At 39.1% G+C, this 15,067-nt stretch overlaps 2 protein-coding genes and 1 long non-coding RNA gene across 3 annotated transcripts in view; 1 reads left to right on the top strand and 2 right to left on the bottom strand.

Moving 5' to 3' along the window:
• The window catches only part of LOC309694433 (potassium voltage-gated channel subfamily V member 2), a 4,553-nt gene extending 1,071 nt beyond the window's left edge, over positions 1-3,482 (bottom strand). The window contains exons 1-3 of the mRNA XM_082514520.1: positions 2,575-3,482; positions 1,843-2,476; positions 1,163-1,288 (exon numbers count right to left, since the gene is read on the bottom strand). Coding sequence (XP_082370646.1) covers positions 1,163-1,288; positions 1,843-2,476; positions 2,575-3,101 — 1,287 coding nt within the window. The 5' untranslated portion in view covers positions 3,102-3,482. The remainder of the gene's footprint in view (positions 1-1,162; positions 1,289-1,842; positions 2,477-2,574) is intronic.
• Positions 3,483-5,900: 2,418 nt separating this feature from the next.
• On the top strand, positions 5,901-9,293 carry rps28 (ribosomal protein S28). The gene is made up of 4 exons (XM_082514521.1): positions 5,901-5,992; positions 6,299-6,346; positions 8,352-8,474; positions 9,174-9,293. Exons 1-3 carry the CDS (start codon positions 5,954-5,956, stop codon positions 8,472-8,474), a joined length of 210 nt encoding a protein of 69 aa, XP_082370647.1. The 5' UTR covers positions 5,901-5,953; the 3' UTR covers positions 9,174-9,293.
• Positions 9,294-9,760: 467 nt separating this feature from the next.
• On the bottom strand, positions 9,761-12,783 carry LOC309693354. The gene is made up of 3 exons (XR_014272634.1): positions 12,307-12,783; positions 12,094-12,161; positions 9,761-9,788 (listed from the first exon to the last, which is right to left on the bottom strand). It is a non-coding gene; the product is annotated as an uncharacterized lncRNA (long non-coding RNA).
• Positions 12,784-15,067: the final 2,284 nt, after the last annotated feature.

The following is a 15,067-nucleotide window of genomic DNA, read 5'->3' as shown; positions in this document are numbered from 1 at the left end:
TAATTAAAATGCTTTTTTTATATTTCTTGAATGCAATCACTTTGTCTGGCTACAAATGAGACGCATTACGCAGCATTAGAGGGAATTAGACACATATAAATTCACAGCTGCCACCAGATAATTGAAAACCATGTCCTCAGATGATACTGAAAGACACACAGAGTACCAGGCTGGTGACACAGTGTGACCCATGTGAACCTTCCTAGAAATGGTGTGATATTCATACCTCTAAATATTGATCATTTATATATGAAGCTTGAAAGTAAATTTGCATAAGTTACTGTTTAACCATATGACAGCTTGGCGGCCATCAGTAGCCACTCTCCACATCTGTATAGGCTAGATAATTTATATCAAGTTTATGTGACCCTGGAGTTACTCCACATCTTTCTCTTCGTTTCACATATAGTACCAATTATGGAAGATACTTTGGGGTAAGAATTACACAAAGGCAAATCCTACATTTATTATAGTTAGTAGGTTTTTCTGCAAGAGAGACGATTTCAGAATATTATTTAGCCAACCATTAATTCACTAAAGAAGACTGTGTTTGAGCTCTTGAATATAATCAGTGTTTACTGCATTTTAAAGGCATAAAAATAGCATGGAACATGATCTGTACTGTGAATCTGCCTTGGTCTGACTAAGCAGGCAGCACAAATTTAGATAGACCTAATCCCTGACACCCGAAATGCACTGCACTGCTTGATCATACTGACACACCCCAACTGAGCTTCCCTTCAGCGCTGTCAAGAGAAAGAGCTTACCAAAGCTTCATAACTGAGTTAATTGATCCGGAAGAAGCTGAGTGGCAGCCGGTGAGAGCTGGCTACACGCTCTAAATGCTGTAAAACATTAATTGCCCCATTCATAATGAAAAGATGTGGAGCAACTGTGGTGTTATAAGTAGGGTTACATCATCAGTGTGGCTGGACCTAAAAATTGGACTTGAAAATATTTTCAAAAATAATTTACAATATCATCACAGCTGCCATTAAAAAGAAGAAATAATTCCCAGAGTGTTAAAACTTTTATAGAAATCACTAAAAGCCACAAAAAAAACCCAAATCTGATGTTTTAGTTATACTGCATTTGTAACAAGCATCCCAAACATATTAGAGCCATAGAACTTTACTGGACGTAGAGCTTGTCCCGTACTCACCGCAGCCCACCACCAGGCATCTGGTATGCTGCTGAACGGTGTCCCGGGCTGATCCACCTCCACAGAATGCAGCAGAGCAGAGAAGGTGAAGATGCCCATGGTGATGAACAGAAACAGACAGCACACCTGCAGCACGACAGAACAGAGCACGTCAATGACAGCGCTTGTTTATATGAAACTATGTCATAAAGCAGATACTATTTTAGGGGCTTGCATCCAGTAATATGACAGTTTGAGATGTTACTATAAAGCCTTCCTGACATTTCTGCACTCGGCTGTGCAAGCTTTGTTCAATTAATGGGTTTTAAACACATCATATGCAATGAAACCGTTCTGTCTTTTGTTAATTAAATGAATAAATGTGATATTATGTTACATTAGTGAAGTTTAGAGCTGCTGGTAGGTGGATTTTGTTCTTTATCATAAGCTAATCATCTAGTGTCACTCTCTTCAAGAAATAAAATATGCAAATTTAGATCGATTGTGATATCCTATTGTAAAACTATCATAACCTTCTTCTCTTCTTATCTTATCTTATCTTATCTACTTCTCCTAGTGGTGACTTTCACATAAAACTACCTCCTGTTCCTCTTATGTCTCTTTGCCTTGCAGGTTGCCATGTTATTCAAAGGCCTTCAAATGTTACCAGCATTTGTGTTTATTGATTATTCCCTTCATACCTGCTCAGAGCACTGGCGGATGGTGAAGCCGAAAGCCCTCATGCCGGTGGAGTGACGGGCAAGCTTCAAGATACGGAAGATGCGCATGAGCTTGACCACTTTGAGCACCTTGCTGACTTTGCTGACTCTTGACATGGCCTTCAAATCCTCCTGAGCACTGATGTCTTCAGCGTCTAATACAAAAGTCTCAAAAATGATCTGGAGGAAGTAGGGCATGACGGCTACCAAATCGACAAAGTTGAGGGCGCTCTTCACAAAATGCTTGATGTTTGATGTGGTGAGTAGTCGCAGAAAGTACTCCAACGTGAAGAAAAGGATAGAACTAACCTCCACCCACTCCATGTAGGTTTTGCCTGCAAGTTTGTACTGCCTAAGTTCTTTGACTGTATTCAGAGTCATGGCAACGATAGAGATAAGCACAAAGAGACTGGAAAACACTGCAAAGGCTTTGGCTGACAGTGAGGAGTAAGGATTCTCCATCAAGTCCCAAAGGGCTTTACGAAAGTTTCCAAGAAACATGGTCTTGTAGCCCTCGTCATCATGGTGAGGTTTAATCTCATCTATGAGCTCCTGGTTAACCTTCTGGTGTTCTCTGATGTCGTCCAATTTCTCCTCAAACAGAATGCGGCAGCACCTGAGAAAGACAGACAAATGCTTTACCATAGCTACATTTTAAATATCCACAGACAAAGCCACAATAGATACACTGCATATCAAATATCTACAGCACACCTTGGAGTATCCTTCAGTTTGAGCCCCCAGAATGAGATCTCTTCCTCAAAGTTGACAGGACACAAGCCATCCATCACCCACAGAACATTACTGCAGTAAAAGTGAAATATGTAATGGAAAAACATGGGGTCCCTGTCAAAGAAGAACTCGTTGTTCTGAAAATCATAATCGTCACAGAGCGTCAGACGCTTAACTGGATCATTGCACAGAGCAAGGACTCCGATCCTGGTCTTTGGGTATCGGAGGACCAAGTGTTTAGGGATGTGAAACACCTTTCCGCCCACATTTAGGTTGACAATGTTTGATTGCCAGGGGTTTGGTGCATCCTTCTTCTCATCTTTTTTCACCTCTTTTCTGGCACCAGGAGCGTCAAGGTTGTCCATTGATGTCCACGGTTTTACTGAGCTGTCCTGTGAAAAGGGGAATTCACTCTCCTCTTCTTCGATACTTTGCGTGAAACTCAAGTCGCGTTTTACGGATGCAAAAAGACTGGAGCGACGTTTTTTTAGAATTTTCCACTTCTCCATTGCGACAGCTGCTCAGAAGACCAATCACTGGAAAATGTTTTATGCCAAGTTTGAATCAAATCACAGGAGAAAAATGATAATATGTTTTTTCTTTAAATCTACAATATCAAGCAAAAATATCACCATGGTAAAAAAGAAAAAAAAATCCTCCAGGTTGAAATAAAGACAAAGAAAGAGCTGTGGTACTTTTGAGTCACTGTGCAAGAAGATCAACTGCATGAGTTAGGGCTTCAGCCTCTTCACTGATTCTCTAATCCTATTGCTGTTCTTTCTGTCCCAGCGCAAGTTAAAAATACTGTTCACAAGGATTAGTGTTGTGATTTAAGGCTTTGACTTCTGAGAGAGGAAGAAAAGCAGAGAGGGTGGTGTCACGACAGTATGGCATGGCTAACAAGGCTACAGAGAGCTTTTACACAGGATATTCAGGTAGATTACGCAAATTATCAGCTATGGCCTTTTTGACCTATTGCTGAACTAGTTAAACAAGCCTGATTTTAGAATTAAAGTCAAAATACATTAAAATTAATAATGACTGATAAAAATTGTCTTTGTTTTCTGTATATTCTGCACAGACCCTTATCACTGTTTATCAGAGGTGTGGACTCGAGTCACATGACTTGGACTCGAGTCAGACTCGAGTCATTAATTTTATGACTTTAGACTTGACTTGAAAAAATGTTGTAAGACTTGTGACTTGACTTGGACTTTTACACCAATGACTTGGGACTTGAATTGGACTTGAACCGGTTTACTTGAAAAGACTTGATATTTTACCCCAAATATAAAATTTAACATGCATATTATATAGCGATTGAAAATGTGACGTCATTCACGGGTAGAACCGCAAAGGATTCTGGGAACTCGTGGCAAGCGGTACTAGCGCACGCAGGCTTTCAATTGAAATCAGTCACACAGCGATAAAAAGAAACACAAAAATGTCAAGAAGCTGTTGTATTATTAACTGCAATAGCCGGTCGCATGACAGCCACGGGAAGCCGACGGGTAAAGAGATCGGTTGTTATCGGATTACGTCGTTGAAGAGAAATTGTTCGAGCCATGTTTCCAAAGTAACAAAGACGCGACGGATGGTCTGGATTGCAGCCATTCAAAGATCAAATATAACGTCCCAGAACACTCCAGCTTACAGGTTAGTCTGCTCCAAGCATTTACACAAAGGTCAGTGTTTTTTAGTAGTTAATACGTCATTTTCATAACATAATTGGTGATATAGGTTACAAGCAAGTCTGGCGCTGAACAGAAATTGTCGCGCTATGCTCCTTTATTTATTGTGCATAAATAGTGAATTGTCCTGACACAATATTGCGTTTCGCTTCTGTTATTATGGTACATTGACAAAAACATACTTTTATTCACAGGATAAAACAGGTTTTTTGTATCACTAATTGCCCAGTACGATTACAGCATACAATATTATTGTCACTGCTACATTTCTGTGATGGGTACCAGAAATTATTTCCACTACTAATTAATTACCGTTGAGCTCAAAGGTCCTATTAATAAACGGTTAACGAATGTGTATTTATGACGACGATTTGTGAGACTGGTAAACTTATGATAAGTATGATGGTCTTTCGTTCTACACGGTGCATTTCAAGGTCCTGCACCCATCCGTCGGTAAACTGTACCTGGGCTTGTTGCAGTGACCGGAAGTTACTAAACTTCATGAGTGTATGCACTCACTCCAAGAACCGTATGATTATAAATATGCATATAAATATGCTACGATGAGATAGCTGACTTCATCTAACTAGCAAATGTTTTCCAGGCTACGTTGGTGATTCAGTTTTTTTTAATATGTATGATATTTTTGTCAAGCTGGTCCTACAACCGCATCCAAGAATAACATGCAGCTTATCTCAGAACTGTCGGTGAAAATTATTCTTGGAGCTAGGTTTAATTGAGCTGCATTTTAAAGAGGTGCAATTTCACAATTTGTGTATATTTTCTAAGTTCACTATTTTGTCATGTGTTGAGAAAAACACAGATTAAAAAATTACATGGTCTAATATTTACATTTAGCATAACTGCAACATTATTTTTTCGTTTTTTTTTTTTAAAGACTCGAAAGGACTTGAAATTCAAAGTTTCAGACTTGTGACTTGACTCGGACTTTTACACCAGTGACTTGAGACTCGACTCTGACTTGCCTGACATTACTTGAGACTTGACTTGAGACTTGAGGATAAAGACTTGAGACTTACTTGAGACTTGCAAAACAATGACTTGGTCCCACCTCTGCTGTTTATCACTGATATGTTTCTCTTTACAATAACTCACTGGTATAATTGACAAAGTATTCATTTCAATATTAAGTCAAGCCAACTAAAAACAAAATATTGATTATATAACAGTGAATTTATTTAATAATGTACTGAATCAGTAACCTTTTTGATACTGACTTTGGATAAATAGGCTGTGTTTTTTGACTGATATCACAAGCATTTGTAGTCACTCCAATAATTCAGTATTTGAATTGTCTGTATGTACGCACAAAAAAAGAGATACAGTTACACAGAGACAAATTCCTTTCTCTGTTTCTGCACATTAAAATAGTTTTGGAAACTCTGTGAATAATGGTTTGGCCCAGGTTTCCACCATGGGTGCTTCGAATGGTATTTCCCAATCTACCGGAAAAGAAGGTAACTACGAATGTCTAATAGTTTTTATTAAAGTTCGTTATTGTTGTTATTACTCGTAAGTTTAGATTCTGTTACTTGTAATTTGATTAAAAAATAATTTAAAATTTAAAATTTTAATAAACTAAAAGATTACAGTTGCCATATATGCCATCCGAGCACCACGTGACTTCCTTTCCGGTCTAACCTGACAACATGGACGCCAGCCGCGTGCAGCCCATCAAGCTTGCAAGAGTAAGAAAATCTATAAAACGCTGAAAATTATCGTATCAAAGCGATTAAATGCCCACAACAATAAGTATTGTTTCAAATGGGCTCAAACTTTTTAGGCTAAATCCACTTTTTGTGTCGTAGTTAGCAAACGTCTCTTCGGCTCTCGTGCTTCTATCATGGAGGCCTGTCAATGCTACAGTCTCTGCTAGCTGCCGCAGTACTTATGCTCACTTTTCTTTATTCTCTGTGTTCGTTAAAAAATTATATATATGTATTATATTGAATTTAGAGATTTGATGTTCATGTTGCTCGTGTTTTCATTTTCAGGTCACCAAGGTTCTCGGGAGAACCGGTTCCCAGGGACAATGTACACAGGTATGCTAGTTTGGCTAACACCTCAAATTTTATCCGGCACAAACCAGTATCTGCGATTAATATTTACTTTTTATATGTGTAAGCTTACTTTGAGTTATTGCCAAGGATATACACAATCTAGGGCTGTAAATTCATGTGAAATTAAAAACTAGATTTCTAAACAAAGGAAAAAATAACAAACGATATTTTGTACCTCTTAAAAAGGGCTAGGATGAAAAATGCAAGTTTCGTGTTGTCTTAGATAATTTGTTTACACATTAAGTATGAGGTATTGAGACAGCTGTTTGAAGTTTGGACATTGATTTAGCTGTAAGTCAGGGGTTTTGTTTGTTTCTTTAAAAACAAAACAAAAACTTGATCTGAGCTTAACTTTTTGCTCCTGATAAATATCCTCCATAGTATTGTAACTAAAGTCACTAACGTTGAAACTGGGCAGATTCGCTCTACCAACTAACTGAAACTAAGCTGAATTATTATCAGAAGTTTAAGATGAAAAACTGATTAAGCTACAAAATATGACTCCTCTGATTTCTTTTACCACAAAGGAGGCAGGTTATTTTGGGAGGGACAGAGTTTTAACCTGGATTTTAACTACTAATGACATACTCGAGCAAGCCATTGATCCTAACTGGAAACCACGTTTAATAGAGAAACCAGATGTATCTTTAAAATGTATCAATGCTTTTTTTTTTTTTTTTCTTGCCATCACCAGTGTGTGAATGGCAAGCTACATTGTGGCTACAATGTAGCTTGCCTTAGGGCATAGGTATCAAACTCTGGCCCGCGGGCCAAGCCATACCAAATTATTATTAGAGCTGGCCTACTGGTATTATACAGCTAATATATATATTGTTTAGTATTAAGCTTTTCTTGTTCCATATTCAGTTTTTCAGCAAAACTTGTTTGAGTCCATAAGAAGAGATTCATTCTTAAATCTGGAGGAAGATTTTTTTTTTTTTCAATAAATATTAATGTTAGCCCGCGACCTTGTTCCAGTTTTGAATTTTGGCCCACTGTGTATTTGAGTTTGACACCCCTGCCTTAGGGGGACTAAGTCCTTAGGGACTAAGTAAAGCGCTATACAGATGCAGGCCATTTAACTCAGTTGTCATTTAGTGTGCTGTTTGGTGTACTGGTTACTTGGGCTAATGATGACAATTTATGTTACATTCATAGCTACACCCAACTTAAGCCCCTTTTTTCTTAGTACCTACTCAGATTGACTTTCAGTGGTTTTCGGGGTTTTCCATTAGGTCATACTACATGCTACCTGCTAACGGGGTTACAAAGCGATCTGAGCAGGTAGGTCCTAAAATGTTGCATCACCAGACTGCATGCCACCGATTCGCTGGTCAGTGTCGGGATGAGAGCGTTACCAAGTCAATCTGTGTAGGTACTAATGGGAAAAGGGTCTATAGTTAAGTTAACATACATGTGTTTATACTTCCATTCTTCAAACTGCTGTAACACTGTGCTGCCCACTAACTGAGTACTTTATTACTAAAATGTGTGTTCACTTGATTGTTGGGTGTTCACTTGATCGCTTTTACAGCATTGCAGAGTGAGATCCTCAGATACTGTTTTCTGACAGTGAAACAGCAGGGAACAGAGTCGGGGTCCCAAAGATTAAGCAGATTATAAAAAATAACGTTTGAAAAAAATGCCATCCGAATAATTTTTTAGATATTGTGCTATATCACCCCACAGTTACTCCTTGTTGAAATTGATTATCATGACCATTGGTTTATTTTCCATGTTAAGTGGATAATTTAAACAGCTGAAAAATTTCCAAATAAATATATATTTTGAATTACAACTGCTTTGCTCCTTTGCCACAGAAAGGAATGCATAACAAAAACAAAATGAGGAAAAATCCATATAGGCTGTCTGTAAACATTTGAACAAAACCCTCTTTAAGTGGTACATCATTAATTTAAACAGAAAAATGTGTCTGCTGTAGAGTCATTTTAATGTTTAAGTTTTGGGCACTCCCGTTTCCCACCAGGTCCGTGTCGAGTTCATGGACGACAGCAACCGCTCAATTATCAGGAACGTGAAGGGCCCAGTCAGAGAGGGAGATGTGCTGACACTCCTGGAGTCTGAAAGAGAAGCCAGGAGGCTGCGATAGGTGAGACGATATAACCTCAGGTGATCAGTGTTTTGAGTCATTAAACTGTCAGCATTGGTGAAGCCCACAGTGAGAGTGCTGATGGATAATATGCATTTGACCTTAGATACTTTGATGATGCTGAACGTTACTGTTATTAAAAACTTAGTGAACCAAGAACAGTTTATGATAATAAAACACTGCGGGGGAGGTGATGACAATGTTTGCCGTTGTATTATAGTTAACAAGAAGTAAAAAATATTCCCATAGTACTAACATGCACTATGGGAATATTTATATTCCTTATATAACCTTATAAGGTTAGAAAAAACATTAAAAATGGCTTGCAGTAAATCATATTGCGGTTCGATCTGTTTTTGGCTTTGAAATGTCCATAACGAGTCTTAAACTCAACCTAATGTTCTAAGTTCTCAATTCAAATATCTGCGGTATTAGATCATAATTGCATCTTGGCCACTGGTCAGAAGCTCTTATCTAGTTAAAGTGTAACAGAGCTGCACAAAGGTTGCCTGTTTTCAGTGTGTAGGGAATATGTCCCATGGTGGTCAGGGGTTGATGTTTGAATTCTTCCTTCAGTCCTCCCGATAGGCTGCTCATGTCTAATGCTGCTCAATTCAGAGCGTATCAGTGTTCCAAATTTGGGAATGTATAAGACTTAAACACAGGCTTAAACCTTTCTCACTTGCTCTGTCTTCACAGTGCCCGCTGAAGCTGCCAATCCAACACTGTGGAGCATCAACTACAGCAGGATGCAGTCTTTTTCAGTGGACTACCCACCACTTGTTCAGATGTTTTGAAATAAATTTGAGTTGAAAATTATCCTTGAAGTCTTCTTTCTTTTATACTAAGTGATTTTTTTAATTCAATAAACTGGAACATTAGCCTGCCATGATAAACTTGCATGAGACAAGTAATAGCTCATTATTGATGCATTAATAGTAGGTGAGGGGTGGCTGTCAAATTCTTGTACGCTGAATGTGAATTAAGGTAAATAATCCAATACTTCTATACATTTAGTTACTCTGAAGTGTCAACTTCTCAAGTCTATCATTCCATTACAGTTCAAAAGTATTAAAATAGACTAGTTTTAAACTACTCTTTCAGAGTAAATGGATGTTAGTTCTTTCAACTGTTTCCTTTAGAGGTCATTAAATGGAAAAATCTACCACAATCTCACCCTGTCCCTAACATCTGCGTCTGTCATACAAACTCCCTGCATGTCCTTTATCATGCCCATGAACATCAATTGTCAAGTATATCTACCTTCACTCCTGTGCACGTGTCCAAACCATCTCGCCTCTTGACCTCCAGCTCCTGTAAATAATTCTATAATTACTTTTTCCCAGACACATAAGTAGATTTATTTTTAAATAGCAAACATTACAAGGCTAATATAGCTGTTTTCTGTTGCACTGTTGTGTATGAAAATTAAGGAATTTCCACAAATTTAGCGGGCACGCCATTATTTCACCTTGTGCAGTTTACGTTCCGTCCAGCAGGGGGCAGTGTCTGAGTTTTAAAAGCTAACGGAATTGACCTCCATTTCAGGTACAACACAATCGACTGCATGTAAGCAAGTGAAGACTATTTACAGGCCAAGCTCTCTCCTTTAAACTAACTTAAACATTCATGCCACCGTTCATTTCCAGCAGTGTTGTTTCTCCATCATAAACTAATAATAATGGGACAAGCTGAAAAACATCTGCACAACACAATTTGTATCATTAAAAATCATTAGAATTTGTTTATTTTCCACCAAAAATCATATTTATCCACATTAGTTTTATTTTATATTTTTAACTGCAACTGCTCCCCACTTTGAGCACCACTCCAAAGCCGTGTAGCTTGTATAGCTAATGAACACAGTACAGACAGATTCAAATTGTTCAAAACATATGTGACCCGTTTTCTCAAATTATTTAAGATAAAAGCTGAGGATGTACTAGTTCACACAGCTATAGTAATGCTTTCCCCTCCAGATCTACTTGCTGTTCTGCAGCATTAGAAGTGAAATCTGGTCATGAATGCTGGTGATCCAGGTTTAGCGTGGCTATGTTTAAATGTTGAGGTCTAAAGAACTTTAAGGTCAGTTACCTCTGAACTAACGATGTGTAAATGTCAGGAAATACATCAGAGGAATACTGAGCAGTCTGTAAATTAATACTCTGCAAAGGTATCTGGCTAAATTCCAGCTTGGGGTTCCTGAAGGATCTCTGCGGTTGTTTAAACAGGAAAGGAGGTCAGTTTGAGTTATGTACACTGTAGGTTTAATGATCTCCTATTTTACCTTGGCCTGTTTTACAGACAGGTTGTGTGCAAAGCTGAGTTCAACTTAAACACTTGGGTGCCTTTTTCAGACATACAGTGCAGTGAAAAAATATTTACCCCCTTCATGATTTCATAGTTTTATGCACATTCGTCACACTGACATGTTTGTGCCAACCGTAGCAGCAAGAACTGCAATCAAGCACTTCTTTTAACTGACAATGGGTCTTTCACATCCCATGTGGAGGAATTTTGGCCCACTATTCTTTCCAGAAATAATTAAATCAGACACACTGAAGAGTTTTTGAGCATGAACGATCTGTTTAAGGTCAGGCCAAAGCATCTTAATCTTTGATTTAAGTTCAGACTTTTACTAGGCCACACCGAAACCTTCATTTTGGTTTTTAGCCATTCAGAGGTGGACTTGCTGGTGTGTTTCTGATCATTGTTCTGTGGTAGCCTATAATCCAGGCATACTTGAGTTTCAGGGCATGAACAGATGGTCGGACATCCTCCTTCAGGATTTTCTAGTAGGGAACAGAATTCATGGTTCCATCAGTTATGGCAAATTGTCCAAGTGAAGCAGCAAAGCAGTCCCAGCCCATCACATCCTCACCACCATGTTCGACTGCTGGTATGATGTGCTTCATGAAATGCTGTGTTACTTTTATGCAGATATAACAGAATTCAAACTTTCCAAAAAGTTCAGCTTTTGTGTTGTCAGTCGACAAATATTTTCCCAAAAGCCTCTGGGATCATCAAGATGTGAGACGAGCCTTTGTGGGGGGGCGTTTGGTCAGCAGTGGTTTTATCCTTGAACTCTCCTATGGGTGCCACTTTTGCCCAGTCTCTCTTTCTTATTGTTGAATCATAAACTCTGACCTTAACTGTGGCAAATAGGCCTGCGTGTCTTCAGATTACATTCTGGGTTCTTTTCTGACATCCTGGATGAGTTATCAATATGTTCTTGGAGTAATTTCAGCTTCCTCCAGTTGTGAATAATAGGTCTGACTGTGCTTCAGTGATGTCCTAACACCTTAGAAATTACTTTGTAACCCCTTTCCATTCTGAGAGATGTCAGCGACTTTATTTCTCAGCTGTTTCTTTAGATCGAGGCACAATGTGTTGCTTTTTTGAGATCTTTTAGTGCTTCACTTCGTCAGATACCTTCTCTTTAAGTAGTTTCTAGATTAAGCAGGTTTGTCAGTAATCAGGCTTGAGTGTGGCTAGTGAAACTGAACGGTTTGAGTTCTAAAACGATTGAGACAATATCTGTGACTTCTACAAGAAAGGATCAGCGTGTAGTATATGCGGAACCAGAGAGGAAATTTGACACCAAGCCACAAATTAATACCTGGAATCTATTCAGCTGCCAGGGTAAAGGGAGAGCGTGCTGGCACTTGACGGCTTTTCCAGGAGAACCTGAAGGAGACAAAATAACACGGTGAGAGAGGTGAGGGACAGAGGAGAGAAGAGACAAACTGCTTTGTCTCTTTTCAACCTTCAGACATGAATCCTGATAAACCCCATTTATCCTAAAGTGGTTATTTACCCAAATGAGCTTTACCTGCAAATCAGAAAACACACTCCAGCTTGTAGCTGACTGTTACTCACAAACGCTTCAAAATCAGCGTTCTCTGGAACAACAGACGTAGTCCATAAGGAAGAGGAGAGAGTCCTACTCTGTTTATGTTTTCAGTCTTCGGCAGCTCCATGCACGAAAACAACTTGCTGTCACCTTGGCCCCTACGTCACTGTCATTCTGCCCCTCTCCAACCCTCTGCGTCAACAACCCTTCAAGAACTTCAGTTGGCATGTGTTTACCACCTCTTCCTTATCGCTCCCGTATCTCCCACCGGTCCTTGTTTCCACTCTTTTTTTGAAGCAGAAATACAGCAGGTTAGAAGAAAATCCATCCCAAGGTCTCTACTTGTTTGCCTGCATGCCACCAAGGTCTAACCCAGCCAGGAGAAAACATCAGCAGTCTGAGACAACAAGTCTGTTTGTCTCAGATCTTTAACACGGTTCCAGAGAAACCAGGAAGAAATCAAGGACATTGTGACTTGTAGAAGTGCAGCTACTGTAGCGCTGTTGGTGTGCTTTGGAGTTGGTGGCGAGGACAACAGAGCTGAAAGGTGTGTGTGTGTGGATCTGCAGACGACCTAAACCAAAACTCCCAATGAATAATAATGTTGCTAAATGTATCAGTAAGTATAAAAAGGGTTTAACAGTGCATCTTCTACAACACGAAAGTACAGTGTTTCCTATTCTGCTTGATCAAAATACAACTTTAGTATCATCAAAAAGTATCAAACTAAAGGTAAAAATGTTTATAGTCATATAGTTCATTATTAAATTGTTTGTACTTAGTTATATAGCCATCAATAAAGCAAATGCTATTGTGGCTTCTTTTAAAGCATCATATACTTTCCTCTGTACCAGTATGTTCTTTAAGGTCTCAAGAAATACATTGAGAATAGTATAGTATGTATAAAGGTATTATTTGAATGCCTTCATGATAACGTTCTTACAAATATTAGAAGGGGACTCGCTGAAAATAAGGGAACCTGGCTAAAGGCTTTGGGCTTTGTTTCTCATGCAGGGTAACAGGAAGGCCAAAGGGGGTGTGATGGAACCTACAAGGAGAGACAGGCCACCGATGTACACACTCTGAACCCAACCACGACCTGGTTCAAGGCCATGAAATTTACAAATGGGGCCCATAGGACACATAGGCCCAGAAGACAATAACCCCAGAGGTAACTAGAAGTCATTTCCTGCCCCTCTCTTTCAGTCCCTCTGCTGGTATCTAGTTCTTTGGCACCCTCCCTGTTCCCCTCCATCCCTGCTGATTACTGAACTGTAGTACACTCTGCATTTGAAACGGTTATCCTTATTTCCTGCCTTTAATTTGTGGAAAATGAGGTTGGTCCACTTAGCCAGATTTTCACATTCAGTGTCAACGAGAATCTTTATAAGAGGGAAATGCTAAAAAAAAAAAAAAAAAAAAGATTAAAAACTTTTAAGCATGCACAGTGCATCTTTCACTCAGAACATGCTGATTCTGTTTATCAGTTTATCAGTTTGCAAAATCACACAGGTTTTCATTCACAACTGTGGACAAAAAAAACAAACAGTACATCGTTCTGAAATAACACGTAAGACCTTGCCTGAACTATAACTCTGAATACAGACAGAAAGAAATGCACATATAACCATGTGACCATGAACAGCATGCCACAGAAAAAAGAAATATATAAGCACAAGAAGGCAGCTGGGTGATAAAATACAAAACACAGTTTGGACATGCTTGATTTGCTTTTATGTAAGCTAAAGTGCAAAGAGGGGGGGACAGCTTCCTTGTGTGAAGGTCAGAAACAGAATACATTCACTCATTTATTTATTTATTTTATAAAGCAGCCCCCACTCCCACACACACACACACACACAGTGTGCATGACTTATGCAAAATATCTCACACTTCGCCGCACAACAGCAGGTGCTCGCACAGACGGGAAAGTGACGGGCTCACATACAGGGTCAGATTCTTGGCGTCTGATAAAAAGCCTGTTGTGGAGGGACGGTAATGAAAAAAAACACTGTTTTGAAGCTCTGTAGCACAGGGTTTTAAGTAAACACTGTAACAACAAGGCTTTGTGTTCTGGCTCCATAACTGCTGGAAAAACTTCAGTACTGGCACGGTATCATGTATTATTCCAGACGTGAAAATGTCTGTGTGGGGTGATGTGATCTGGCTCATCTTATGGCCCTGCTATATGACTTTGGGGGATTTAAAAGTACAGTCGGGTTCAGTAAGCACTCACTCTCCACATCGCTGTAATATTTCTTCATATGGATCACAGCTTGTAGGTAAAGAAATGAATCAATATGCTGCTCATCACTGCTTGTTATTGTAGCGTCATGTACAGTACATACCACAGTGGCCAGCGGGCTTAAACAAATGTTATCTGGGTTAGATGTGCTCTCTAAAATACAGAAAGAGACATATTATGACAGTTTGAATGCACGCACAATATGCAGTCGATGGCACATGCTAAAACTTTACAGAGGTCACTGAAGAGTTAAGTTCTAGTGGTGTTGCATTTAGGGTTTATATTACATTCCTGAAAGATTTTTGCATTTATTACATGGGTTTGTAGAGCCACAGAAAATCAAAATATGGCTGTAAATGCCCAAGCTGCTGACACACCCAGCACCCACGCTTTAATGGAAGTTGCCGTGCTAAAATCCAAGTTTAAAACAAAAAAATTTAACCAAATTTTCAATTGGATGTTACTCTCTCTGTCTATCTGAACTCAGGTGAATGA

This window comes from Aulonocara stuartgranti (assembly GCF_965226115.1).
Source record: "Aulonocara stuartgranti genome assembly, chromosome: 18".
Taxonomy (NCBI): domain Eukaryota; kingdom Metazoa; phylum Chordata; class Actinopteri; order Cichliformes; family Cichlidae; genus Aulonocara; species Aulonocara stuartgranti.
This window is presented reverse-complemented; position numbering and strand designations above follow the sequence as displayed.

Excerpts from the sequence above, each read along its gene's own strand:
- rps28 (XM_082514521.1), top strand. The coding sequence starts at position 5,954 with ATGGACGCCAGCCGCGTGCAGCCCATCAAGCTTGCAAGA. Across the intron at positions 5,993-6,298 it reads AGCCCATCAAGCTTGCAAGA|GTCACCAAGGTTCTCGGGAG; the intron begins GTAAGAAAATCT and ends TTTCATTTTCAG. Across the intron at positions 6,347-8,351 it reads CCCAGGGACAATGTACACAG|GTCCGTGTCGAGTTCATGGA; the intron begins GTATGCTAGTTT and ends GTTTCCCACCAG.